At 41.7% G+C, this 26593-nt stretch overlaps 1 protein-coding gene across 2 annotated transcripts in view; it reads left to right on the forward strand.

Annotated features, from left to right (window-relative positions):
* PTPN11 (protein tyrosine phosphatase non-receptor type 11) overlaps window positions 1-26593 on the forward strand; it is a 68722-nt gene that overhangs the window by 35523 nt on the left and 6606 nt on the right. Inside the window, exons 10-15 of one of the 2 annotated variants that reach the window (XM_088449234.1) lie at window positions 1260-1391; window positions 2478-2632; window positions 3088-3155; window positions 9372-9523; window positions 12055-12179; window positions 26048-26149. In XM_088449234.1, the coding sequence (XP_088305360.1) occupies window positions 1260-1391; window positions 2478-2632; window positions 3088-3155; window positions 9372-9523; window positions 12055-12179; window positions 26048-26117 (702 nt within the window). In that variant the 3' untranslated portion in view covers window positions 26118-26149. Of the gene's footprint in view, window positions 1-1259; window positions 1392-2477; window positions 2633-3087; window positions 3156-8281; window positions 8629-9371; window positions 9524-12054; window positions 12180-26047; window positions 26150-26593 lie in introns of those variants that run through there. The other variant, XM_088449235.1, reaches the window with a different exon arrangement.

Raw genomic sequence — 26593 nt, forward strand, 5'->3', positions numbered from 1 at the left:
CTGTGTCAGAGCTGTAGGGAGGATGGTCCAGTACCTCCCAATGGTAGCGCCTTAAAAACTCACGCATGTGGTTGGCTGAGTGTGGCTTGGCGTTCTCATTCAGCAATACGATGCCTGTTCGCAGCAATCCAGGTCATTTGCCCTCCACAACCAGCTCAATGTGTCACAATAGTGGACAACATTCACAGTATCTACCTTGGTGAAGAAATCAACAAGAAGCATGCCTTTGTGGTCCCAAAACACGTTCGCCATGACCTTCTTTGCTGATGGAGTTGTTTTGAATTTCTTTGTGAAGGTGCGGAAGATGTGTGTTTCCATGTCATGGATGCTTGCTTCATCTCTGGTGTCACGTGATGCACCGATGTTTCATCGTCTGTAACAATAAGCTGCAGGAACTGCACTCCTTCATGGTACCATGTCAAGTGCACGAGAGACAATCCCATCCTATTGGTTTTGTGATTTGCTTCTGTACCCAGCGTGAACACTTTTTTTTTTTCCTGTACACCAGTTGCTCATGACTGTTGTGCAGAGTACCCACTGAGATGTTCAGTTTGTCAGCAATATCACTAACTTGAATGTCTGTCCTCCTGCGTCAGACCTTCAATGCAGCACAAATTGTCTTCTGTGGTGGACGTGCATGGTCGGCCGGATCGCTGCTCATCTTGAACGTCTGTTCTGCCATTATTAAAGGCAAGTGCACCAAACCAATTTCCGTGACCTGATGTTATCACCGTACACCTCGACAAGTTTGTGATGTATTTAAGCTGCTGATGTGCTCTTTGGATGCAGAAATCTGATCACACTAAGCACCTCAATGTTTGACCATGTTTCCGCCAGCGCCACCATCTTACAGCTTATGTTGGGACAGTATGACTGATGGGAGACACAGTCTAATGGCCATGAGGGGAAGCAGTGGTCTGCCTACTCTGCTAGGAAATTAGAATGAAATATAGAACATTACACACGTGAAAGTTCTTGTTACCTTACTTATTGAACCACCCTTGTAGTTGGTAATAAGTGTTATTGTCACGTCCTCCTAGAAATAACGGAAAAAGGAATGAATTGATTTTGGGACCTCTCCTAATGTGTTTTAAACAATTAGCATCTCTTCACATAAAAGTTTTCATTACTTTACAGTTTGTTTGACCATAGTGGCTGAAGGGGTTGCTGTAATGTAGCTAATAGCTTTACCAGTTGCACCATCTTTTATATTAGAACCTGTTTTTGAGATTTTACTGCTAGTTTTATCTATTTTGCAGAGTAAATGTGTGAAATACTGGCCAGAGGAGTTTGCCCTAAAGGAATATGGGGTTATGCGTGTGAGAAATGTCAAAGAAACACCAGCACATGATTATATATTAAGAGAGCTCAAACTTTCACAAGTAGGACAAGTAAGTAGTTTGGAGCAGTTTGCATTTATTCCACTTCCCTCTTCCCTCCTCCTTTATTGCTTTAAACGGGTTGGTTTATTTAATCACCCAAGTTAATTTGTTTATTTTATTTTTAATAAATGGAACCCATACTAGCCTAATCCTTCTTCATAACATAGGCTGTCAGTGTACATATGCCGATTATATACTGTGCGTGACAGACACTTTACAACACAACAAACATAAACAATCACTATGGGGCAGATTCAATTACTTGCGGTGTTTACCACATGGTTAAAGCTCGGAGGTTTGAACACCTGGAGCTATTCAATTATTAGTCAATTTCCCCGCATGGTAGACCTCCAGGTAGCGTGCAATAACCCATAGATTCTATATTAATTGCTGATATCTATGGGTTTCCCCACATGTAAAGCCCCAGTTCGTGCATTCAATGCGGATTTTTTCCTCACCGCTCCTGAGGCTGTAAGGAAAACTGTTACGTGCACACTCTGGTGGTTACGCCTAAAGCTGGGTACACACTAGACGATATACTAGATGATTTGTCGTTTTGAGGCGAATCGGAACTTATTGCGTGCTCTCGTGCATTGTTCATTGCATCTTTGTCAGAAGATCCGGTGGCCGACACCATGCTTCTGTATGCGGCCAGGGAAGTGATTATATTGGGCACTTGTAAACTAGATCATGCAGTGTGTTCGAATTGCCCAATATATCGTATCTGCCGTTGCTGGGTACATACACCGTCTATTGTGTACCCGACTTTAATTGAATAGTGCAGGGCTGACCATTAGCTGCGGGGCACTTCAATCTGCCCCTATAAGCTTTAAGAAACCTCATTGTAATATTAATCCCAAAGAGGACCGTCAACAAAGAAAAAACAAATAAAAAATGCCCGCAAAGGGAAACCAGTTCTTTAGACGGAGCTGCTACATGAGGAGGAGAATGACTATCCATTTTTTTCCTTTGGATTGTAGAGGCCACTTTCTGATTATTATTAGAATACCAAGGCCAAGATAAATTCATTTTACTTCTGTTCTAATGAAGAGCATTCCAAACTTAATGGATATGTACATATTTCTTATTAACTAGGGGAACACGGAAAGAACTGTATGGCAATACCACTTCAAAACTTGGCCGGATCACGGAGTTCCTACTGATCCTGGTGGTGTCCTGGACTTTTTGGAAGAGGTTCATCACAAGCAGGATAATATATCTGACCCCGGACCTGCAGTCGTTCACTGCAGGTAACTTACAGCACATATCTTACATCTTTGGAAAGCTGTCTTCAATGAAGAAATGATCAATAACACAATCACAGTAGTAAATGTTGTGTAATCCTCCAAATTCAGAATGTGACTTGATCTGTAGCTTTTATTTAATGGGTAAACTTATTTTTTTCTACTATATCAATGTGACTACGATAATTACTTTTATATGAGCCGAGTAACTGTGATAGAGCAGTTCCTCCAACTCTATGAATGCTTTCTACTTTGCTGGAGTTGGTTTTTACAGTCCTCAGAATACCTGACATTTATTTCCCACACAATAGTGGCAAACTATCATGCATATTACTGTGTTCTAGACAAGAATTTATGTGCTGCCAGCTGGAGTTTGGTACTGCTCAGTCTAAACAATAAAGTCTGTTTGTGACACTTTAGGACTGACTTGCTCACTGTGCTGCTGTTTTCTTTATTAACAGTGCAGGGATAGGACGTACAGGCACTTTTATTGTGATTGATATTCTCATCGATGTCATCCGAGAAAAAGGTGAATATGGAATTTGCAACCATCTGCTGCTACCAGGAAACTGGATATTATTGCCAATTGTATATTCATTGCTGTCTCCCAGAGCTGATTTCATTCTGTCATTTAATCCTTTGATAGGAAAGACCTTTACAAGATGCATTATTTGTTGAACATAGTAGGCAAATAAGGGAGCTTAAGAGTAACTATATTAAATATCGTCATTAAAAAGTTGATTATTGCAGTTTATTACATCACTCTATCCCCATCTTTGTTCGATCAGCACAGACCCCTGGGGCATGTAGACATTCTACTGCTATCTAAAGGCCTGATTCAGCATTGATCGCAATTGCAACAGTGTAAGCAGATCGGGCAATTGTTGCGTACTGCCTATGCACTGCGTGTGAGAGGCGATCACACTTAGTACGGACGCACTGTGGAATCAATCGCAGAATGAGTGACGGGCTGTGAGCATTTGGGAGTGGTGACAGAAACCCAGGCGTGCCTGTCCATTAGAACGCCGTTGCATGGGCGTGCATAAATTAGCCACTGCGATTGCCTACGCAGCCTGAGTACTCACTGCGTGCAACGTGACTTGCAAATTCAGGTCAGACTTGCTGTAATTGTGTGTGAGAGGCCATTGTTCTCCGATGTTGCCGATGTATACGCAGGACTGGGAAATATTACGTGTGTGAGAATGCAGTAGTCGGTGTTTCTATGCTGGCTGAGCGGTGGCAGACATTAGCATATTTCTTCCTAAAATGCCACATTACCCATTCATACTGCAACCTCCTTAAAGGAGACTACAGACAGACGTAAACAAGCTTGTCATAAATCCATTTACTCTCTTACAGGAGCTATTACTCATCCTGCTAGGGCTACGGCCTGGGTGGTGAAAGCCATTGAGAGTTGGGCAGAGGCCCTAGAAGAGACATTTTCTCCCTGATGCTTCAAGGGAACACCTATCCTTCATATCTTAGATTAGGGATGCAGCCTCCTACTTAGGAGAAGCAGCTATGGATATGGCTCTCCTGGCCTCTAGTATATCCGCTACTGCAGTAGTGATCCGCCATATTGTTTTGCCTCTTCCTGGAAAGCAAATTCGAACTCAAATCATGCTCTGGAGTCCCTACCTTATTCGGGAGACATCTTATTTGGTCCAGAATTAGATAAAATTGTGACCACCTCAGATGCTTGGATAAGAAGTCTACGGAAACGCCCTCTCCTTCCTGAAGCGACCCACTCCCCCCAACTGTTCTTTTGCACAGGGCCTCCATCGGACTCGACCAAGGCCTTGCTGCTCCAAAAAGCCATTCAGTTCTTACTGAATTCAGGAGTAATAATTCGGGTCCCCTCCTCACAAATGGGGAAGGGTTACTATTCTACCCTTTTCTTAGTTCAGAAGCCTAATGGGTCTCATCTGCCTATCCTAAACCTCAAATCTCTGAACAAGTTTATCAGGGTGCCCAGGTTTTCTATGGAAACCCTCTGTTCTATTATCCTAGCTATGGAGATTTTATGGTATCCCTAGACATTCAGGACGTTTATCTACATGTACCTATAGCGCCTTCTCATCAACAATATCTCCGGTTTGCTACACTACAGCAAGATTAACAATTTCAAGCTCTGATTTTTGGCCCTTCAACAGCCACTCAAGTCTTAACCAAGATCATGGCAGTAATGGCGGCCTCTCTTTGTCATTAAGGGCTCAGACTGCTCCCATACCTGGACGATCTCTTGCTGTTGGACAGCTCCCCAGAGACTTTTCACCGCCACCATCTGCAGATAACCATTGCTTTTCTACAACAGCACGGTTGGTTGACCAACTGGAAAAAGGCTTCCCTGACACACCTTCAAATGATGGTACATTTGGGAGCCCTCCTGGAGACTCGGTTCAGAGAATCCTCCTAACGATAGACAAGATTTCAGCACTACAGCACAGACTACGCAGACTGCTCCACAATCGCCGAGTGTCTATTCACTCTGCAATGCAGACATTGGGATCAATGGTGTTCACATTCACATGGTGGAATTCGCCCAGTTTCGCTCCAGGCCACTACAACACCTGATCCTCTCCAGGTGGAATTGGCTACCCCATCTGCTCAGATCCCAAAAGATTAGCCTCCTCCACCCCCCCCCCCCCCGAGGTTCGCCTGTCCCTATCCAGGTGGCTATAGACTTCCCACTTGAACAAGGGTCATCCCTTTTGGGTCCCTGGCTGGGCCCTCCTCCCCACGAACGCAAGCCTCCGAGGGTGGAGTGCAGTAACCGGCCAGCACTCCTTCCAGGGCCGATGGTCCCCAGTCGAGGCAGTGCTGCAATCAATATCTTGGAACTTCAAGCCATCTAAAGAGCTCTCACTCTGGCTCATCATATTCTAAAAAACAGGCCAGTACAAGTACAGTCCGACCACGCCACGGCAGTGGCCTATCTCAGTCGCCACAGGAGCACTCAGTCAGTCAGCAATGACCAAAATGTCACGCATTCTCACATGGGCTGAACGCAATCTCCCAACCAGCTCCGCAGTGTTCATCCCTAGGATTCTCAAATGGGAAGCGGATTTCCTCAGCCGTCAGGACGTGCATGCAGGAGAATTGTCTCTACATCCAGAAGTCTTTGAGCTTCTGGTGGACAAATGGGGTCTTCCAGAAGTGGATCTCCTGACCTCAAGATACAACAACAAACTTCCAGTTTATGGAGCCAGAACAAAGGACTCCGACGCGGCCTTCATAGACTCCTTTTTCGGTGAAATGGAACTACCATTTGGAATATCTCTTCCCTCTAATATCCCTGCTTCCTCAAGTGCTTTGGAAGTTCACACAATCATGTTAATATCTTCAGCTTGGCCCAGACGTCATTGGTACTCCGATCTTCACAGGCTCTCCATAGATGTTCCTCTTCAACTTCCTCTACGAGTAGACCTGTTGTCTCAGGGTCCATGTCTACATCCGGACCTAGCTCGTCTGCCTCTAAAGGCTTGGCTCTTGAGATATCCCTCCTAACTGCTAAGGGTTTCTCCAGCTCTGTAGTCCAGACCATGCTTCGAGCACGTAAACCGGCCTCAGCCAGGATTTACCACAGAATTTGGCATACATATTTCCAGTGGTGTGCTCCAAGAAACTCTGAGCTCAAGTCTTTAAAGTTTCTCCTATTCTTGCTTTTTCTTCTGGCTTGCCTAGATCTAGGACTCTGCCTACCATCTCAAAGTTCATGTCTCTGCTTTGTCTATCTGGTTTCAGTGCAGAATTGCTCCTATACTGGATGCTCACACCTTCATGCAAGGTGTTCTACGTATACAACCTCCCTTTGTCCCTACTGTGGCTACATGGGATTTGTCAGTGGTGCTCAAAGCACTTCAGGAACCTCCATTCAAACCCCTGGAATCAGTGGCTGTCAAATGGCTCACTGCAAAAACTCTGTTTCTTCTGGCCATAGCATCTGCCCATAGGGTATCGGCTTTAGGGGCGCTTTCATGTCGCTCCCCCTTTTTAATATTTAATCATGACAGGGCTGTTCTTCAAACACGCCCAGGCTTCCTTCCTAAGGTGGTTATTCGCTTCAACCTGAATGAGGAAATTGTGCTTCCGTGCTTTAATTCTCCAGACCTCTCGGCAAGTGAAGCCTCTTTGGATGTGGTTTGTGCTCTGAAGATCTACATGGACCTTACTACTTCCATCAGGAAACCTGACTTCCTCTTTGTCCTTTATGGATTCCATAAGAAGGGATGGCCTGTTAACAGACTCTGGCCAGATGGATTCGCATGACTATCTCACAGGCTTACACGCAGACTGGCCTTCCTGTGCCGACTAGAGTCTCTGCTCATTCTACTCGCTCTGTGGTTCCCTCGTGGGCAGCCCGGCATGGCGCTTCAGCTGAACAGCTATGCAAGGTGGCCACCTGGTCCTCTGTCCACACCTTTCTTAGGTTTTATGCCTTTGATACGTTTGCAACTCTGGATGCTTCCTTCGGACGTAGGGTTCTCCTATCGGCTCAGGAGCGTTCCCGCCCTTGTAACAACTGCTTTGGGACATCCCCAATGTCTCCCTGTGGAGCCCTATGGACCCTGAAGATGAAAAGGAGAGTTATGGTAAAACTTACCTTCGTTAACTTTCTTTCTTCGAAGTCCATAGGGTCCACAGAGCACGTGCCCTGACGCACCTGGCTTCTGTGGGCTTCTCCTCTTGGTCACTTGTTTCCTTCTCTGTGTGAGTGTGTGATTCCTCAGTGTACCAGTCTTCCTTCTCTCCTATCCTGCTCCTGCCTTGGGTTTGTTAACAAAACGGAAGGGCCCTCAGACTGTGGATGGGGTATAGTGGGAAGGACTGGTCATTCTGGGATTGAAAAGCTTTGCTGTTGGTGTCCGGTCCTCCAGGTCCCACCTACACCCCAATGTTTTCCTGTGGACCCTATGGACTTCGAAGTTAGAGAGTTGACGAAGGGAAGTTTTTTTACCATAATTCTCCTTTTTCGCAGATTCATAGCGTGCGATTACGCAGCATTGATCCGTGCTGAATCAGGCCCTAAGTTCTTATTGAAACGTTCCTTGTTCACTAGTGAATAGCCTTAAAGCTTTTTGAAGTTAGTTTGGAAAAATTGGAAAATATTGCAGTATATCTCTTGGCACAATGCTATTTTTGGAGGCACTTCTGCTACTGTCAATATTGTTTTAACACAGCCGAAAACATTTGCTTTCTGTATTTTCTGTTATTGCCCTATTTTTGTTTTCCCCTTCAAATCACTTCAACCACCTAAGCCACTTTCTCTCTCACTTCTCCTCGATTATCATTCTGGACCAGTGTGCCTCTTAACACTGTTGCCCTGCACATACTATACTCTAGTGGCATTCGTGACCTTGTTTCTTCCTTGTTCTTTTTCTACAGTTTTTACCACACTCCTTTTAGTGTCTATGTCTTGCACTTTCTCCCTTATCTTTGGGTCCAACAGGGTTTGTTTTCAACCCTCTGCTTTTTCTCACTGTATAACCCCTCTATTGGTGAACTAATTTGATATCAAATAGATCTGATCTTTCCTCATAAGACAGACCATCTCCTCTCAAATCTTCCGCGCTTACCTCAACAACACAAGTTACTTAATCTCCCAAAACCAATGACTTTGTGTCACTCTTGACTCCACTCTCTGCTTTTCTACAGTCTGATCCCTCTCAAAATCCATTCTGTCCCAAGATGCAATGGGTGCTTTCATCAATTCCCTCATCATCTGCCACCTAGACTACTGCAACCTCTGTCCACCTGGCATTCCCCTACCCGGATCTTGCAGTCTTCGCTACATCACTTCTGTTGCAGGAAGATTATTTTTTAACCCTGAGATGTCTTTGTAAATGTTTAATTATATATACCTCCTTTGAAAGACCCATTTAAAATGATTTATGATTTTGTTATTATTTTATTTTTTGTGCTATCCACCCTGTGATATACAAGCCAATGTTTGACCAATGGAATGTGTTCCAATAATGATGCTTGTGTGGACTGAAAACCAAAGTGATGTCTTGTACTGTGATACATTGATCAAATTATTATTGGGTATTGGTTTAAATGTGCTTGAGACAAACAATTGGATCTTGTCCGTTTTTTGGCCACCTACTTGTGTGACCAAATTATTCAACATTTGCAGGATTGATCTGTGACTGCCCAACTTCAGTTGCGAAACCAAATAGTTGGTTAGGAAAAAAAAATATAGCTGTTCGTTGGGCATCACACCACAAGATACCCATTACCTATAACTAGTTGCCATTGTATCCACACTAATATCAAGAAGAGTAGATTTTTTTTGAGCACCAAGGTGTGTAGATTAGTTTAACTGCCCCTTACTTACTAACCTACAGAGCACCTAATTGTATTGGCTGCAATTCCTACCCTGTTAGCTTCTCATACATTGTACCACTCTGTCCCTGCTGCTTCAATAACTAGGATGTGTTCAGTCTATCCAGTAACACTCTTCTCTCCTGCAATTTTTAAAGTGCGGCAGATCAGTTGTTTTGTGCAGATAATTGTGGTGCTACCGCACCAGACGCTGAAGTTGTCTGCAATATTTGCAACCATTGGCTGGGATACAGTATACGTAAATTGGTTTGAACCATTTTTTCTTCGTAGTTTTATATCTTAATAATAGAAAAGATCTAATGTATTCTACTTGTCATTGTGTAAATAGACATTTTTATGGATTGAGTTTCACAAAATGCCAACTTTCTTAATTTTACTGTAAATTTTGGTATTAATTTAGGTGTTGACTGTGACATTGATGTACCCAAAACTATTCAGATGGTAAGATCTCAGAGATCAGGAATGGTTCAGACAGAAGCACAATACAGGTTTATATACATGGCGGTACAGCATTACATAGAAACCTTGCAACGCAGAATTGAAGAAGAACAGGTATGTGACCTTAATGAATCTGTGCTATTATGTGTGTTTTGAATGCATATGTTCGCAGTATTTAGTGGGCAGATCATCCATCAGGCCCACCCCAAAAAAATCATAATCTGAGATCATCGGATCTCCACCTGTAGTTAAACATAATCGCCCTTTTTTTTTTTTTGCTCTCTAAAAATTTGTAAATTCTATGAAGGTCATGTCGGTCATTTTCTAGAAGTACATATTATATGATGAATCCACCATTTTGCCTCTCATTATTCCGTGATGTTTGCACATATTATAAACTATAATACTTTAAATACAATATTATGAGACTCTAGAGCATGAAATATATCATGCAGCATAATGCGTGTAATAGAAAGACCATATATATAATTAAAAAAGAAAATTCTTTTAAGCCATGGAGAGCCAGGTTATTTAACCACTTAACTGGCGTGGTTGCATGTGACAGTTTCCCTCTGACTTCCCGGACCCCCTAGAAGTGATACGTCAGTCTGTGACCGCCGACATCACTGCCAGAATTGCGCCCAAAATGCTGTGCGAACGGCAATCTGGGTCGCATGTGCTACAGTGAAAGTGAAGGCACAAATATGCTGATCTCTATATGTGCAGGTTACAGGGGAGGGAGGGCAAAGATTGAGCGGGGCACCTTTTGGCACTGGGATATATATATGACTCTGGGGGGGGTGGGGGTTGGGGGTGTTTTGATGGGGGCTTATGGACACTTGGGTTGGAGGGGGGGGGGGTGGTGATGCAAAACCTCCCCAAGGTATTTTTTTTTAGAATTCAAATATATTTTTAAAAATACTATTAAACTTAATTGCATAGAAAAAAAAAAACACTATCTTTCTATGCGGTTTTAACACATTTTTTTTGTCAGTTACATTTTTAACTGATATATCCAAGTCGTTTCTTTTCTAGAGAATTTATTCTCCAGATCGCCAAGCTCATTCCCCCTCTCTCACTAATTTTATATACAGTACAGAAGTAAACCTAGGCCCATTGCATCATTTAAAACCGTCACCGAGATGCAGACCCTGGCGTCGAAGATTCAGATCCTGGCCCGACATGCCAACAAAACCAAGGCGGCGACTTCTGTTTTACAAAACTGCCCCGTTGCCGCCCCCAAATGGGGCTTTGTTGTCACTGTGAGCTATCCCGCAGGACCTGTTTAGCACATCTGCAGAACGCGTCCTGCGCACGCGCCATTCCCCCACCACAATCTGGTTTGCTTACTTCTCCTAATCAGGCCCACTATATGATCTATCATATGATATATCCTTCCGATGTGGATTGGAACAATATATTGTACACATTGTATAGTGTGTACGCCCAATCAGTCGTTCACCGCATTATCTCATCTGCTGTTCTGCACAGCAGATGGGACGATGCAATGAACGATGTGGTGCTGTTACATGCTGCATGTAACGATACAGTGCGCCGTCGTACTCCGGACGCTTTAACGTTACATCACATTGCACCATTGGGGAGTAGTCTAACCCTATTTAAATTGATGTGCTAGAAAAGAGAGTCGGACTTAAATCCACTTGGTCTCGTAATTGAGATTAAATACCAGGTGCACTTACAATTTATGACTCCGCATAAGCTCCTACAGTGTTTTTCGACATATGTCAGTTAAATATAGTTCATAATATTTAATGGTCTCTAAAAATTATAAGTGTAATGTAACAATCTGTTCTGCTGTGAACTACACATTGTTTAGATAGGATATAGATGTTCAAAACTACCAGACTGATGAGACAGCTTAACATCAATATATGTAGTGAAAGGTGTTGCATTTGTTGGGAGTCTTACAATAGAGACTGTTTGTATGACGTGGGTCTGGAATCAGTGATCATTTGTTTTTGGCAAGACTTTGTACAGATGCGTCCTCATACATCTAGCCTCCATGTGCGCTAAACAGCCCTTCTAGTTGCGCCATGCCGTGGCGTGACTCTGTAGCGCCGAGCGTCTTTTCATGCAACCTTTTACCTTCAAATGCGTCTTATTGGCACATCGATGCGAATATTTAGCACAAGCAGCTTCTGATTAAAATTATATGCAACATGCCTATATTCTATGAGCGACTGCAAGTTTATCTGCATGCGAAACGCTACGTTGGTGTCAGTCGCATACAGAACATAGGCATGCTGCATATTGTAATCAGCAGAATCTGCTTATGCTAAATATTCGCATGCAAATAAGACACATTTGAAGGCAAAAAGTTGCACGAAAAGACGCCCGGCGTGCTACGAAGTCACACGGAGCTCCCGCGTTATGTGAGGCACGACTTGTAGCGCATGGAGGATAGATGTATATGTGTAACTGTACAGCCAATGTAAATAAAAAAAAAGTTTTTATTATCTTTACAGTTTATGCACTATGGGGAAAGGTTATACTGCTTCTTTAAGATGGGCAAAATTTACATAACTAAGTTAATATTAAGTGCCTAAGATGTGTAAAATGCTGTTTTATTGGCTGGATTCCACAATCTATTTTAAATTTATAATCATTCATTGTTCTGTTTTTAGAAAAGTAAGAGGAAAGGACATGAATACACGAATATAAAATACTCTCTCTCTGAGCAGACAGCAGGGGATCAAAGCCCCCTCCCCCCATGTACCCCAACACCATTACCAACACCCACACCTCCAGAGTAAGTAATGCAGTATTCAACCTCCCCATGTGCGTGTTGCAGCTCTTACTAGTGTATTATTATAATATACTTTGTTAGCCAACTTTATTGCTCCTTTTTCGTTTTGGCATGATACTGTTGGTATGATCCTAGTTGTGTATTTGTTCTTTTTGGTGTTCAAATAGCTTCTTTTTTTTTTTTATTTATTTAATACAACTGTTTATGCCAATCGTTCCTGCAGATGGCTGGCTTGAAATGTGTTAGAGCTGATTTAAGACTATAGTGGTAATATTGTCACAGTTGTGATAATGAGATATGCCTCAAAGCAATCGGAGGATAATGTATTCAGTTAAACAATTGCAACGAAAAGGGGCAAAACAATGTGTGTATAAGTATATGAGAAAATAACTTTCAAGTTCTCATAATCCAATAAAAGTGAAATTATTTTTATAGTCCGGCAAAACTATGCACAATGGTGCACCTTCTGTGTACTTTTTGTTTTTAAATTGAGTGATTTTTATTAAAAAATTTCTTGTGATACAAAAAAAACGAAAACACAGAACAGTAATTAGGCAAAACATAGAACTACAGATAACAAAGCACAAATGTACATTGTGGTGTCAGGAATCCGTAGACAGGTGAAGTTCCGGGAGACAACAGGATAGCAATATTTAAATGCATGGAATAGTGCGTGAAACCCATATAAGGGGCAAACCATGACATGGATGCAGTAGTATAGATACTGTTATAAGCAAGATGGTTCATATACATGGTAGGAGAAAGAAGCATATGTCTACAAGAGAAAAAAAGGAGTACTGTGAGATATCAGAGCAGCAGTCACAACTCAAACTATACACACAGAACAATAGTAGACTAGCTAAACAGGGACACTGCTGCCTAGCCAGAACTATGCAGACAGGGAAACTGGGCATATGAACTCAGAGTAGGGGACACAGTACATTCAGATACTCTGTTTCCTGCTAGGAGAGGTGGGAGGGGAGGCTGCATCATCCTGACCCATCACCGTATCGTATCTATACTGTTGCCATTTGTGCCAGATATGATAGAATTTGGATCTTTGCATTCCTGGCCAGTTACTATTTCTCGTGGCCAACAGTAGTATTGACTAATTGTGCACGGACCCGAGAACTAGACTCTCTGTGCATGTCTAATCTGCAAACTGCATAGGAAAAAAATCCAAATTCTAAACTGAGCTGCATGAAAGATTTAAGCTCTCAATCTACATAGAGTTGCCCAATTGAGGGCACCCCCACACCACCCTAGTCTGTAGGAAACAGAGGTCTGTCAAACCACCAGCATTCCATATGGAAGTACTATAGCTGGGTCACTTCGCTGAAAATCCAGGAGCCTAGATACCATATATTCCAGATCTGCACAGCTTGAGTAAATAGGGGGATCCCAGATCTAAGCTCCCTGACACTCAATGAAGCTTAAAGAGGAGTGAGACCTGGGGCCATCTGAGCTGTATAATAAAAGTAAAAAATGTGGTAGCGCCAAGCCTCCTGAAGCTTGGGATCTAGTAAGGACATTGATCTGTATCTAGGCACGATGATCCGTCCATACCATAGAGAGACTTTCTATATCATAAAATAGACAACGGGACATAGATAGGAGATCGTGCAAAAACCATATAGGAGTTTTTGATGTGCTTTTCATTTTTACAAAGTTGGACCTCACCTTAAGATAATCAATCTGTGGCAGCACTTTTAAGGCAACAAGATCTTGGGGGTTATTAGTGACCCATATACCCAAATATTTTAATCTCTTGACCCATTGTAAGGTGAAGGCCATAGGGGAGTCGCTGGACAGCGACCTCAGAGAGGGAGAACATAGGATTTGTCCCAATTAATAGTGCGGCCTGAGAAGGTGCCAAAGCCATTCATTTACTGGAGGATATTGGGGATAGCTCATGGAAGTCTGATAACGAGCTGGAGATCATCCGCATATAGCGCCACTATATCTGTCCTGCCTCCCAAAGGTAGCCCCTTTATATCTTGGTTAGTACATATCAACCAAGCTAAAAACGCGCTGCCTATTGCAAAAAAGGCCGGTGACAGGAGCATCCTTGTCTTGTAAGCTAGGACAGAGCAAAAGATGATATGATACCTTTAACACAGTGGTTCCCACATGCCGTATTGTATCAGCATACAGATGTGTCTACATACATCTAGCCTTCTTGCACATTAAACAGCCCTTCTAGTATCGCCATGCCGTGGCGTGACTCTGTAGCACCGAGCATCTTTTCGTGTGACTTTTTACTTTCAAATGCGTCTTATTCATATACAAATAGAATACACACGCAGCTTCCGCTGATCAAAATGATATGCGGCATGCCTATGTTCTGTGTGCAACTATGTTTGTATCTGCATGTGAAATGCTACGTTAGTGTCACACCTGCTGACACCTGTAGTTGCACACACAATATCGGCATGCTGCATACCATTTTAATCAGCAGAAGCTGCTTGTGCGTTATATTCGCGCTGCTGTGCAAATAAGATGTAAAAAATTGCACGAAAAGACGATGTGTAACGCAACTTGTAGTGCATGGAGGATAGATTATGTAGACACCCCTGTATTTTCACAACACCCCTAGGCCAAAAGTTTCTACTGAGAAATTCAGAAAAAAAAATTATTAAACTAAGTAAATTGTGCTTACCTGTCATCCTCAGATTCAGTTATGCGGTGGAGGGCAGTGTTGCGCTTCTGTTTGTCCACAATAAATCTATCTGTCTCCAGGTCAATCAGGAAGTATAAAAGGAATTATAGAAGGAAAGGAAGACCTCCGTAATATCAGGGGTTAGAGAAATAATAGAGCCCTCGGCAGTACTAATTTCAGTAACTGTAGCAGATGGTCTATCAGCCTGAACTAGGCTAGCTAAATAACTACCAGTCCTATCAACAAATGTATAATGAGAGTGGGCAGTAAACAGGAGTCTACTGTTAGCCCTATCCCTAAGATGATCCGTCAGGGAGGTCTTACATGTGATCCTAGAGCAGGGGTGGCCAACCCGTGGCTCTCGAGCCGCATGCGGCGCCTTTGTTTCTAAAATGCGGCTTCCCCCACTGGAACTGGGATCGCTGGTCTCTGAAGCGATCAGAGACTATAGAAGCCTCTGATCGCTTCAGAGGCCAGCGTTCCCAGTGATGCATTGCGCGGGTGACGTCACCCGCGATGTGAGGAGCCTGCTGGATCTAGTTGGATCCAGTCAGAGCGAGGCAGCGTCAGTATGATCCAGAGCCAGCTTGGTCAGGTAAATACTGGGCTGGGGGCACTACTTTAGGGGGCACAAATACAGGGGGCACTGCTTAATGGGCATTACTTTTGGGGGCACAAAGACGGGTCACTGCTTAAGGGGCATTACTTTTGGGGGCACAAATACAGGGGGGCACTGCTTAAGGGGCACAAATGCAGGAGGCATTGCTTAAGGGGCACTACTTTAGGTGGAACAAACACAAGGGGCACTGCAATAGGGGCACAGCTACAGGGGGCATTGCATAATGGGCACAGCTACAGGGAGCACTGCATATGGGGCTCAGCATAATGGATTTCAATATGTATTTTATGTGGATGTGTATTTTAAATGTATTTTATGTGAACATGGCTATTTCAATGTTTTCTGTATTGCTCTGGATTTTTCTTTCACTTCAACGGTGAGAAAATTATATTGGGAAGTTTATGGAAATTGTGTATTTTCAATGTGCTGGGCTCGCCGCCAGCCTGACTAAAAACAGGGGTGTGACACAAGGTCATGCTCCTGCGTATGTCATACCAAAGGCATGCGCACGAAAATGGGGTGTGGCCTTGTGACAGCTAGGCCATGCCCCATTTTTGTGCGCCTGCGATCGGCTCTTCAACTTGACGACAGATATTTTTGGCTCTTTGCCTCTGACTGGTTGGCCAACCCTGTCCTAGAGAAATCCAGCCCATCTTTCAAATAAGCCATTTTGAGGACCGTAATTCCGCCGCCTTCCACCTGTAAAAGCTCTTTAGTGCAGCCACTCACGGCTCCAAAGTACTCCTGTAAGTATGCTTTAAAGGTATCTCAGATAATTGGTAATGGAGTCGTCCAAGTATCATCAGAAGAATTCCGCCCACATCACTTCCAACTCAAAGCCAGTCCCAATGTGCAGCAGCCAGAATGGATGGAATTCCCAGAATGCCTGACCTCTCTGCCAAGCAAGATCTAAGTCTAGAGTCAGTGGGGAGTGATCAGATATACCTCTAGATTTGTAATCAACCGTACGTATTTTAGGCAACAAATATCGGGAGAGCATGGCCAAGTGAATCCTCAAAAAAGCAGTGGTAAGGAGTGGTAAATGTGAGAGAAGAATGAATGCATCCGTGAGGCCCACAAGAGAAGCAAACTTACTACCTCATTGCAGAGGCGCAGCAGGGGACGTACGCTACCTATCAAGATCAGAGTTTACAATCTTGTAAGTCCCCTAAGCACAACACAGGAACATCAGGGGAAAGTGCAGCAAATTCAGCAGCTCTTTCGGGAACCTCATGGCAATACGTGGGAGGGATGTACACTGCCAAAATAATAAGAGGTGTGGAATTCACCCAATAGATAAACACAAATCTGCCCCTATGATTGGTTTGTTTTGGAGTCCAAAACAACAGACAGATAACTTAATAAGGACAGAGTCACCTCTGGAGGAGGATGTATGAGAAGCATGATTGGTCCATCCAACCCACAGGCACTTAAAAGACATAAGTCTACCACCCACTTTTTAAGTTAAACAAACAATATCTGAACCATATTGTTGAAGTTGTTTAAAGATTATGGAACTCTTAAGCTTGTCATTTAGTCTGAACGTTCCATGTCAATAAGCAGCGTTAAGCAGCCCTGAAGACATTGATAATGCAATATATGGACTGAACAGCAATAAGTACTATACTTTAGACCCACCAAAATACTGCATACAGAAATCCCTGACAGACTGACAAATGCATATATGTCCCCAACCCCCACTAAAAGTGGAAACTGCATCCCGGGAACCACATCAGCACCATAAAATGATATACATACACATAAAATAAGATAAGCTCGAACAAAACAATACAATGCAAAAATGAAAAGTGAGAAAAGCAAAGACAATTTCATCCAATATAGCCCCCACTCCGTACACCACCTAACCCCATACTTAGATCCTTAAACTAAACAAGTCACCCTAAATCTAACCCAGACCCTAAAGGTCACTCGACAGAACCAAATACCCAGTAGGGTGTTGGTATGACTGTATTACAATGACCATAAGAAAGGGAGGCTTCCCGGGCATATTGGCCAAAGTGGCATGCAACAGGTAGTAGACTAACCACACAGGAAACAGTAGTGTGCACAATATCAGACAATCACTAAACAAAATACAACGTGCTAAAGTAAAACCTGGGTTTTATTAGCTTTATTTGGTGGGTAAAAAAAGCCTTCCCAGACAGAAGAGTAGATGCTGACATAATGTCAGTGTCCTTAGTAACTACCGTCACTCTGCTGAGCAGTTCCTATAGGATGTTGCAAGCTGCAACGCCTCCAGAAATTACCTTCATCTTGCTCTGCAAACTCAAGCGTTTACCAGTAGTCTGGGTGCTGCTGCACAAACCAAAGTGCACTTTACCATCATAGAGGATTTTATGCTGTGCACTGTAAATGAGGCTTCACTCTGTAACACATATTACTTTAGTTTACTTTGCCTTCCATGTTTTCACTAGGAAACAAAATGCTTTTAAATTACTATTAGGAGCCATTTATGTGAGAGTTGCTTGTTATTGATTGCTGCACAGGCGTGCATTGCAGTAAAATGATTGCCCTGAGCCATCGAGGGAATCCTACACCACTAACCACCAGCAGTATTCACTGTGTTTCCTCTGGGGAGTTTGGTATTCATCTCGACCAATTCCAGACAACTGATGATACTTGCTGGAAATTAACCCTTTCACCTCCAGTGATATTAAGCAATAATGAATTTCAACTATATACATAAAAATATTAATTTAACTTTACTTCATCATTACATTATTTATGTATGAATTTTTGTAATTCCTTGAAATAATGACAAGAATGTTGGTGTATTGTTATGTGATCAGATCTAGTATTGTTATTACTTAAACGCTATAACACAAATCTTTATATATTTCTGTGTGTGTATATTGTTACTGAGATAGGAAGCAGGCACCGTCTCTAACGTAGATGGTGGCACTTGGTAACACAGCAGCCAGTAACAAATACAAAAGTCCAGCAATCCGGTGTAAATAGCCCGCACTAGTCTTACATGCACTATTTGATTAGTGTTTCTTGGTCAATCCCAATATTCCTGAAACCTTCTAAACATTACAAGTCGGTAAAGGTTTACTATTTAACAAGCACATATTTGGTGAACTACTAACAGCAGCTTAGTCTGCCAAACCACCGAAACAAGCCATTTTATTGCATGCCCCATGCCTGCTTACCCTCCAGCTCTCATGAGCAGGGCCCTCTTCCCTCATGTGCTTTTCCCTCCCTTATACCGTCCTCAACCTTCCCACTGTCAACATCAGCACTAAACCTTGGGTTTGGCCGCCCTGCAGCTTATTTGGGTACTATGACTTCTTCTGCAGAAATATTTATTTACCTTGTCCATATTCTGCAAAGTTTTGTAATGTAAGTCACTTTTTTTTCTTTTCATACTGTTTCTGTACTCTGTAAGGCGCTGCGGACCACTCGTAGCGCCATATAAATAAAGGATGATCATGATGATGATGATGGATATTCTCTAAAAGTGAAGGAATTGTTCTCCATACTCTGTAATGTTATACTTCCGTATATACCAACACTTCCACCACTACTTATTTTAAAGTTTCTAAAAAAAACAGACCACCTTTTACTTATTAACATATCACTTTAAAGAATAGTGTAGTGTGGTAACTTCTTATATATTTCATTATTTCCCGAGTCACCCAGCCAACCACTTCTGGTTTGTATTTGCAAATGTAAAGATGCCTGTCTTATACACTATATATTTATTGAAGAAATGGAAGATGAGAGCTAGCTACAGTGCTATGTATACACCATTGTTGGATTAGATATGTATATGTACACATTCATTTATACAAATTCATATCTTTTATTGTTGGAGTCTTTATCGCAGGATTATTTTCCCTAAAGCTAGTTGTGGATTTAGAAAGCACATGCTGCAGCTTTATCACAAGTATTTAGCAAGATTGTGGAACAAGGCAAGGAAGCTTCTCAGATGGTTTGTAAGTTCTACATTCTGTGAAAATGAGCTGAACTGTGTGATATCACTTATAGGAGTAAAGAAAATAAAATTTTTGTATCATCCAGTAAACAGAAAAGTTCAGTTGTTCTCTATCTAAATGTTCCTGTTACTGGTGTTCCGGCTTATTATATACTGGAATGTCTGTTACGTAATGAACAGATCTGTCCGGAAGCATTGTTAGCCAAGGAGTTAGTAATGTATAAATGAGTTGCTAAATAAGTAGAAGCTTCAGTTTTTGGAGTTTTTTTTTTATTTATGGAAATAAGGGGAAGAGTGCAGATATACTATTGTTTCTACATTTAAAGATTTATATATTAATGGGGATCTTCTGTCCTATCTAGATTTACCTGCCACGCATTTGCAGTAACCAGCAGTTGGCCTCCTCTCGTTGTTGGCTTGCTATTTCACACTAGCTGGAGTACTGGTTTAGCTATTGAGTATAAGGAAGAATATAGAGAAGAAGCAAGTGAATTGGAAGAAAAAAAAAAAAAAAATTTCATATTGAAATCCTTAAAATGCTGATAAATATTTTTTAATTTTTATTCCTTTTTAATTTGAGTATAGTGTCTGAAATATGACAATAATAGTGTTATGGTTTCAAGAATAAAATTTTCCTGCTGAACTGAAGAAAATTTTATATTGATGATAAACAGGTTTACAGTGGTTAGAAAAATATTTCACTCCTTTTGCATTTTTCACATAGTTTTTATGTTTTTACTTCTTGCAATAGAGAAGGATTTATTCAGTATTTTTTTTTTTTGTACTGAACAAAATACAAAGTTAATTCTATGTCATTTGCAGCATTATTACCTAGAAGCTTTGCCTTCATCTTACTCCATGCTAAGTTTTCAGCCCTTGCAGCAGAAACGCATCTCCATAGCATTATGCTTCATGGTAGGAATAGTGATGCGCATGATATTTGGGTTGATGCATATTGTTACACTTGTGCCAAACTTAACTGTTAGAATTTTGGAAAATAAATTTAAATCTTGTTCTTTTTTAGACCACAGTATCTTCCACCATTCGATAGTGGCCTCCCACATGCTTTATAGTAAATCTTGTGTGATTTCAGATGCATTTTTCTTTGGCAGTGGTTTTCTTTTTGTCACCCTTATATAGTGTACAAATATATGAAGTGTGTTAACTGTTATCCCATGGAAAGTTTCACACATCTCTACAAAGGTAGCACTGTGCCTTTTTAGTGGCCCTGTAAAAAGGGGATGTAGTCTGGAAGCCGATGGTCTCAATGCCGACCGCCGGCTTCCAGACTCTCTAATGCCGGCGTGGTACTAATGACAGGCGTCAAACTCGACACCTGTCATTAACCATACGCCAGAAGACCGACGCCTCGGCATACCGAACGAAGGTAAGCTGGGCGCGGACAGCTGCTGGAGGGGGGGAGGGTTAGGTTTAGAGCTCCCAGGGGAACTTAGGGTTAGGCACCCCCCCCCGGGAGGTTTCGGTTTAGGCTAGGGGAAGGGGCGGTTAGGGTTAGACACTTAGAGAGGGGATTTTGCAAAACTAAGAAATGGACTTTCCCACAGTTCAGTATGTATAACTGTGTTTTAAATGTAAAAGTTTGTTATAAAGTTTATTGCATTATGTTCTAAATGAAATTGCCATTGTAATGAAATACACTACCGTTCAAAAGTTTAAGGTCACCCAGACAATTTCGTGTTTTACATGAAAACTGGCTTTTATTTATCAAATGAGTTGCAAAATGAATAGAACATATAGTCAAGACATTGGCAAGGTTAGAAATAATGATTTTTATTTGAAATAATTTTGTCCTTCAAACTTTGCTTTCGTCAAAGAATGCTCCTTTTGCAGCAATTACAGCATTGCAGACCTTTGGCATTCTAGCTGTTAAATTGTTGAGGTAATCTGAAGAAATTTCACCCCACGCTTCCTGAAGCACCTCCCACAAGTTGGATTGGCTTGATGGACACTTCTTGTGTACCATACGGTCAAGCTGCTCCCACAACAGCTCAATGGGGTTGAGATCTGGTGACTGCGCTGGCCACTCCATTACAGACAGAATACCAGCTACCTGCTTCTTCCCTAAATAGTTCTTGCATAATTTGGAAGTGTGCTTTAGGTCATTGTCCTGTAGGAGGTGGAAATTGGCTCCAATCAAGCGCTAACCACAGGGTATGGCATGGCGTTGCAAAATGGAGTGTACGCTTTCATTATTCAAACACCCTTTTACAAATCTCCCACTTTACCAGCACCAAAGCAGCCCCAGACCATCACATTACCTCCACCATGCTTGACAGATGGCGTCAGGCACTCTTCCAGCATCTTTTCACTTGTTCTGCGTCTCACAAATGTTCTTATGTGTGATCCAAACACCTCAAACTTCGATTTGTCTGTCCATAACACTTTTTTCCAATCTTCCTCTGTCCAATGTCTGTGTTCTTTTGCCCATATTAATCCTTTCCTTTTATTGGCCAGTCTCAGATATGGCTTTTTTTTTGCCACTCTGCCTAGAAGGCCAGCATCCCGGAGTCGCCTCTTCACTGTAGATGTTGACACTGGCGTTTTGCGGGTACCATTTAATGAAGCTGCCAGTTGAGGACTTATGAGGCGTCTATTTCTCAAACTAGAGACTCTAATGTACTTGTCTTCTTGCACAGTTGTGCACTCTGGCCTCCCACTTCTCTTTCTACTCTGGTTAGGGACTGTTTTCTCTGTTCTCTGAAGGGAGTAGTATACACCGTTGTAGGAAATGTTCAGTTTCTTGGCAATTTCTCGCATGGAATAGCCTTCGTTTCTAAGAACAAGAATAAACTGTTGAGTTTCACACGAAAGTTCTCTTTTTCTGGCCATTTGGAGAGTATAATCGAACCCACAAATGTGATGCTCAACTAGCTCAAAGGAAGGCCAGTTTTATATATTCTCTAATGAGCAAACCCGTTTTCAGCTGTGCTAACATAATTGCACAAGGGTTTTCTAATCATCCATTAGTCTAACGCACTTAGCAAACACAATGTACCGTTAGAACACTGGAGTGATGGTTGCTGAAAATGGGCCTCTATACACCTATGTAGATATTCCTTTAAAAAACAGAAGTTTGCGGCAGGTATAGTCATTTACCACATTAACAGTGTATAGAGTGTATTTCTGATTAATTTAATGTTATCTTCATTGCAAAAAACAGTGCTTTTCTTTCAAAAATAAGGAAATATCTAAGTGACCCCAAACTTTTGAACGGTAGTGTATGCTTTTTGGTATAATTCTAAATTATATTAGTTCTATATTAAACTTCAAGAATGCACATTTTCTAAAAAGGTTTTCACAATTTTGGCCACTAGTATTACACATAGAAAGAAATGGATGCAGATGCACTATGCAATCATTACTGCTCAAACTTGAAATATATGTTACTAATGAATATCATATAAGAGGTTGTCAGCCTATATTTGGCCAAAAATATAGGCCTGCCCACAAATATCCAGGTCACCTCTTGTCAGGCAAGTCCCTAACACTTTGGGGTTCACATCTGGAGCGCAGGGTGCTCCCAAACCAACACAGCCAAATCACTCCAGGGCATCACATTAGTGAAAAATAGTAGTGGAGTGTTACAGATTATCAGGTGTATGAACGCAGCTACACAATATTAAGTGTTTTCCACATATATGTGAAAAAATATATAGATAAAAAACAAACAAAGTGATATACAATGTAAAAATAAGTGTTATGTGTTGATGCCCTGAAGTGGTTAATAGCATATTAGTAGTCACTGTTCAAATTGCCAATTAGAACATATACAGTGATCGCATATACGCGCATTAGCACGTATTTTACCCGACTTTGTGGACCAGGGACTCACTTTTTCCAAATGTTTGGGTCCCCAGGGATGCATGAGGCTGCACTGCAGAAGATGGACTATGGTGGGGTTACACCCGGGGGAATTCTGTCACAGGGGGTTCACTCTCTCACGCAGGGGTGGGGATTCTGAGTACCAGTAAGGGCGAAGCCAATATGGCAAGCCCTGCCCACAATTCGTGGCATTACATCGTGAGGGGACGGGGCCTAATGATGCTAGTCTGCAAATAAAGTCTCTGCCTGCTTCTCTGCAGGTCTATCGCTGGCTCAAGCCTGGCTTGGCTGCCACAGCTACACAAACCCCAGTTCGGTCTTGGTGGCCTTCCCTGTCTCCTACAGGTATAGGCTCTGGCTTTCTCAGCCTGCTGCTTCAATGTACAGTCTGAGTTTTCTGTTCTCCCTGACTCCTGCAGGTCTGGACTCAGGCCCCCTGGGCTCTGTAGTGACCACTCTTCCTTGGACTGATCCCACATGCAGCCTGACTGTAGGTCTGCCTTGTTAGCCCTCACCTGAGCTCTCTCCACAAGGCAGCCCCTCTGCATTTTCCCACAATCCTTTACTTCTCTGTGTGGACGGAACTCTTCTGCCCCTCACAGAATGTGCTGCTCACTAGCGCCACTTCTGGTGATCCTGTCACACCACTTATTGTAGCTCCTCTACCACCCGCTATATTAGGTTTGACTTCTTCTGTATGGAAACACTAAAGACCTTGCGCTAACCCTCTAGAGACTGTTATTCATAGTTTTTAAATACCGTTTTTCATTTGTTATGATATAATGAATCTGATAGAAAATCTCTCATTAAAATAGAGATTTTCTATCTCTTGGCAACCCTCTTCTCATGAGCTGATTGCATAAAAAATTGGGATTTTATTTCTTTTAACGCTTCTCCTCCACTGGAAGGGAGATGCTATTTCCTGTTGTGGTCTTTTTACGTAATTATAAAATCTTTGTATTAGAATTATCTTATATATACTTATATATCTGTAAACTTGTTAACTTGTCTATAACGATCCTGTTTGATCTCCCATGTACTATGTCCTTTTGCTATAAGTTCTATCCACTATGTATGGCACTGCAGAACCCTTGTGGTGCTTTGTAAATAAAAGATAATAGTAATGAAAAATCCCACGGTGATCATGAACCCAATAGAACACTACTAGTTCCTAGCCATTTCCATGCTTTCTACGTGACCTCTGTTTACCTAATTCAGGAATTCTTACTGATAGTTATTTATATGGTTATTGCACATAACATACATATTAATCTATATTGGAAGTTATGTCCACATTGTAAATGGTTTAGCCACATAGACAAAGCAGGAAATGCAGGAATTTTTCTCTCATTGGGGCACCTTTTAATCAAATCACACAGTTGTCCTTACGATGCACATTTTGAATAAACTGTTCAGACACAGTTGTGTAGCCATACATCAGCGCTGTGATTCCCCGACACCCGTCTGCGGGCATCGATGATTGGCAATCTGTTGGGGAAATTTAACATTTTAAAAATCCCCCAACCTGCTGATTCTGGCCATTTTCAGGGAAGCGCCAGGTTGTGACATTCTTTAAGATACCTGGTTCATGCTTCAGCTTTACTGGTCCGAGTGTTTTTGTTTTTTTCTGAGTACTGATATCATTGGTGGACTTAAATAATGGAACCTTAGTCTTCCTAGTGAATATATATTGGCAGTGTTTCTAAATTAGACCCTTTTTAATGAATTCTCTGCTGTTAATTATCTGTAGCAACTCGTTGGCATTGGTATTTATACTTGTACACAATGGCCCACTGGCTAGATGTTTACTACTATTTTTTTATGCTTTGTTATATTGCAAGATTGTTACCTTGTTCTGCCTGTACTTTCATGCAAGTATGTTGTTGTTATGGTACAGATGTTTTTTTTTTTTTATTCAATAGCCCACCAAAGCAGCCCAACTCATTGTGATACATAACATGAACTTTAATGTGCATCAGTCCAGATATTTAACTTTTTATTTTTACCTCTCTTTATAGAGGAAAATAATAATTGATTTTGAACCCCATCTGTTGAGTACCACATCAGATTTTGAAGAAGTTTACATTGCAAAGTAGATTATCATTACAGAATGTAGGAGAGACTTAGTTCAAGATGCGGTTATACCATATTTAGGTGAATCCCTTGACATTTGGGATTAAAGAGGGACTTAATTTGTTTTGAAGTGCTCTGAGTCTTGTGTGCCTTAATCTCTTTGACCTTCACAGGTAAAGTAAGTTAAATCTAAGGCTTAATACTTTCTCACACTGTAAACATTTTGAAGTGAATCAAAAGTTAGTACTTAGTTAATTGTTTTAGACCTATATATTATTGGCGTACACCTTACTCTGATCTGTTTAGTGACCCCTGAATGCTAGCTTTCCTAATAATTAGCATGTATTCAGAGTGATGCTCTGTTGTCTCTGCAGTAAGAGTTACATTAAAGAATTTTGGAGACCGTGCTCTCTTGGATTAAGGTAGGGGGTATTTCAGGGGCTGCAGAACCAATACAGTTATGGTAGTAATATTTAATCGGACCTACCAAGAGGCAACCTGAAGTATGCATTTGTATCTTAAAGTGATGCCGAGTCTGGTGATAACGAGCCTAATGTCAAACTTTCAGTCTGATATTTTCCAGCAGACCAAGTGTTCTGTGTATAAACTTAGCTTTGTGGGGGCAAAAATATAAATATATCTTTATACTGCAGAACGCTGCATTTGCAGTCTTTTTAAACTGCACAACTTTACCTATATGTCTTCATGTCCTGTTACAGAATGAGAGAAGATGTCAGTAGAGTGTATGAAAACGTTGGCCTCATGCAGCAGCAGAAAAGCTTCAGATGAAGTGAAACGCGATATGTCCACCACATAGACTGGTAATGTGCGATAGGATTGTATTAAGTGTGTCGGATGTGTAGCCAGTGCAGTGCCAAAATTCTATATAAATGTCATTCTACAAACTTACTATAGTTTTCTCTACTTTTACTAAATATCTGTTCAGTGCTCTGTGTACACCAGAAACCTAGTTTCCACTAATTGTGCACAGTTCTATAGATAACTTCTAATAAATCTGAGGTGTACTTGTATAAATATTTATATTTTCTTTATAACCTAAAATGTTGTTCATTGAAGTGATTGGTAAATTCTTGTAGGCATGAATTGGAATCAGGGGTACGTTTTCCTGAAAATTCTCAGTGATGGCAATGAAAAGGACTCCAGTCCTGCAAAACAGTAGGAACTATAAGACCATATAGCCTATAACTGCAATTCCATCCCTGAAACTAGCACTCTGTTATGCTCATAAAGATGTAACTATACAT

Source organism: Taudactylus pleione, unplaced genomic scaffold (assembly GCF_031769625.1).
Source record: "Taudactylus pleione unplaced genomic scaffold, aTauple2 ptg000479l, whole genome shotgun sequence".
Classification (NCBI taxonomy): domain Eukaryota; kingdom Metazoa; phylum Chordata; class Amphibia; order Anura; family Myobatrachidae; genus Taudactylus; species Taudactylus pleione.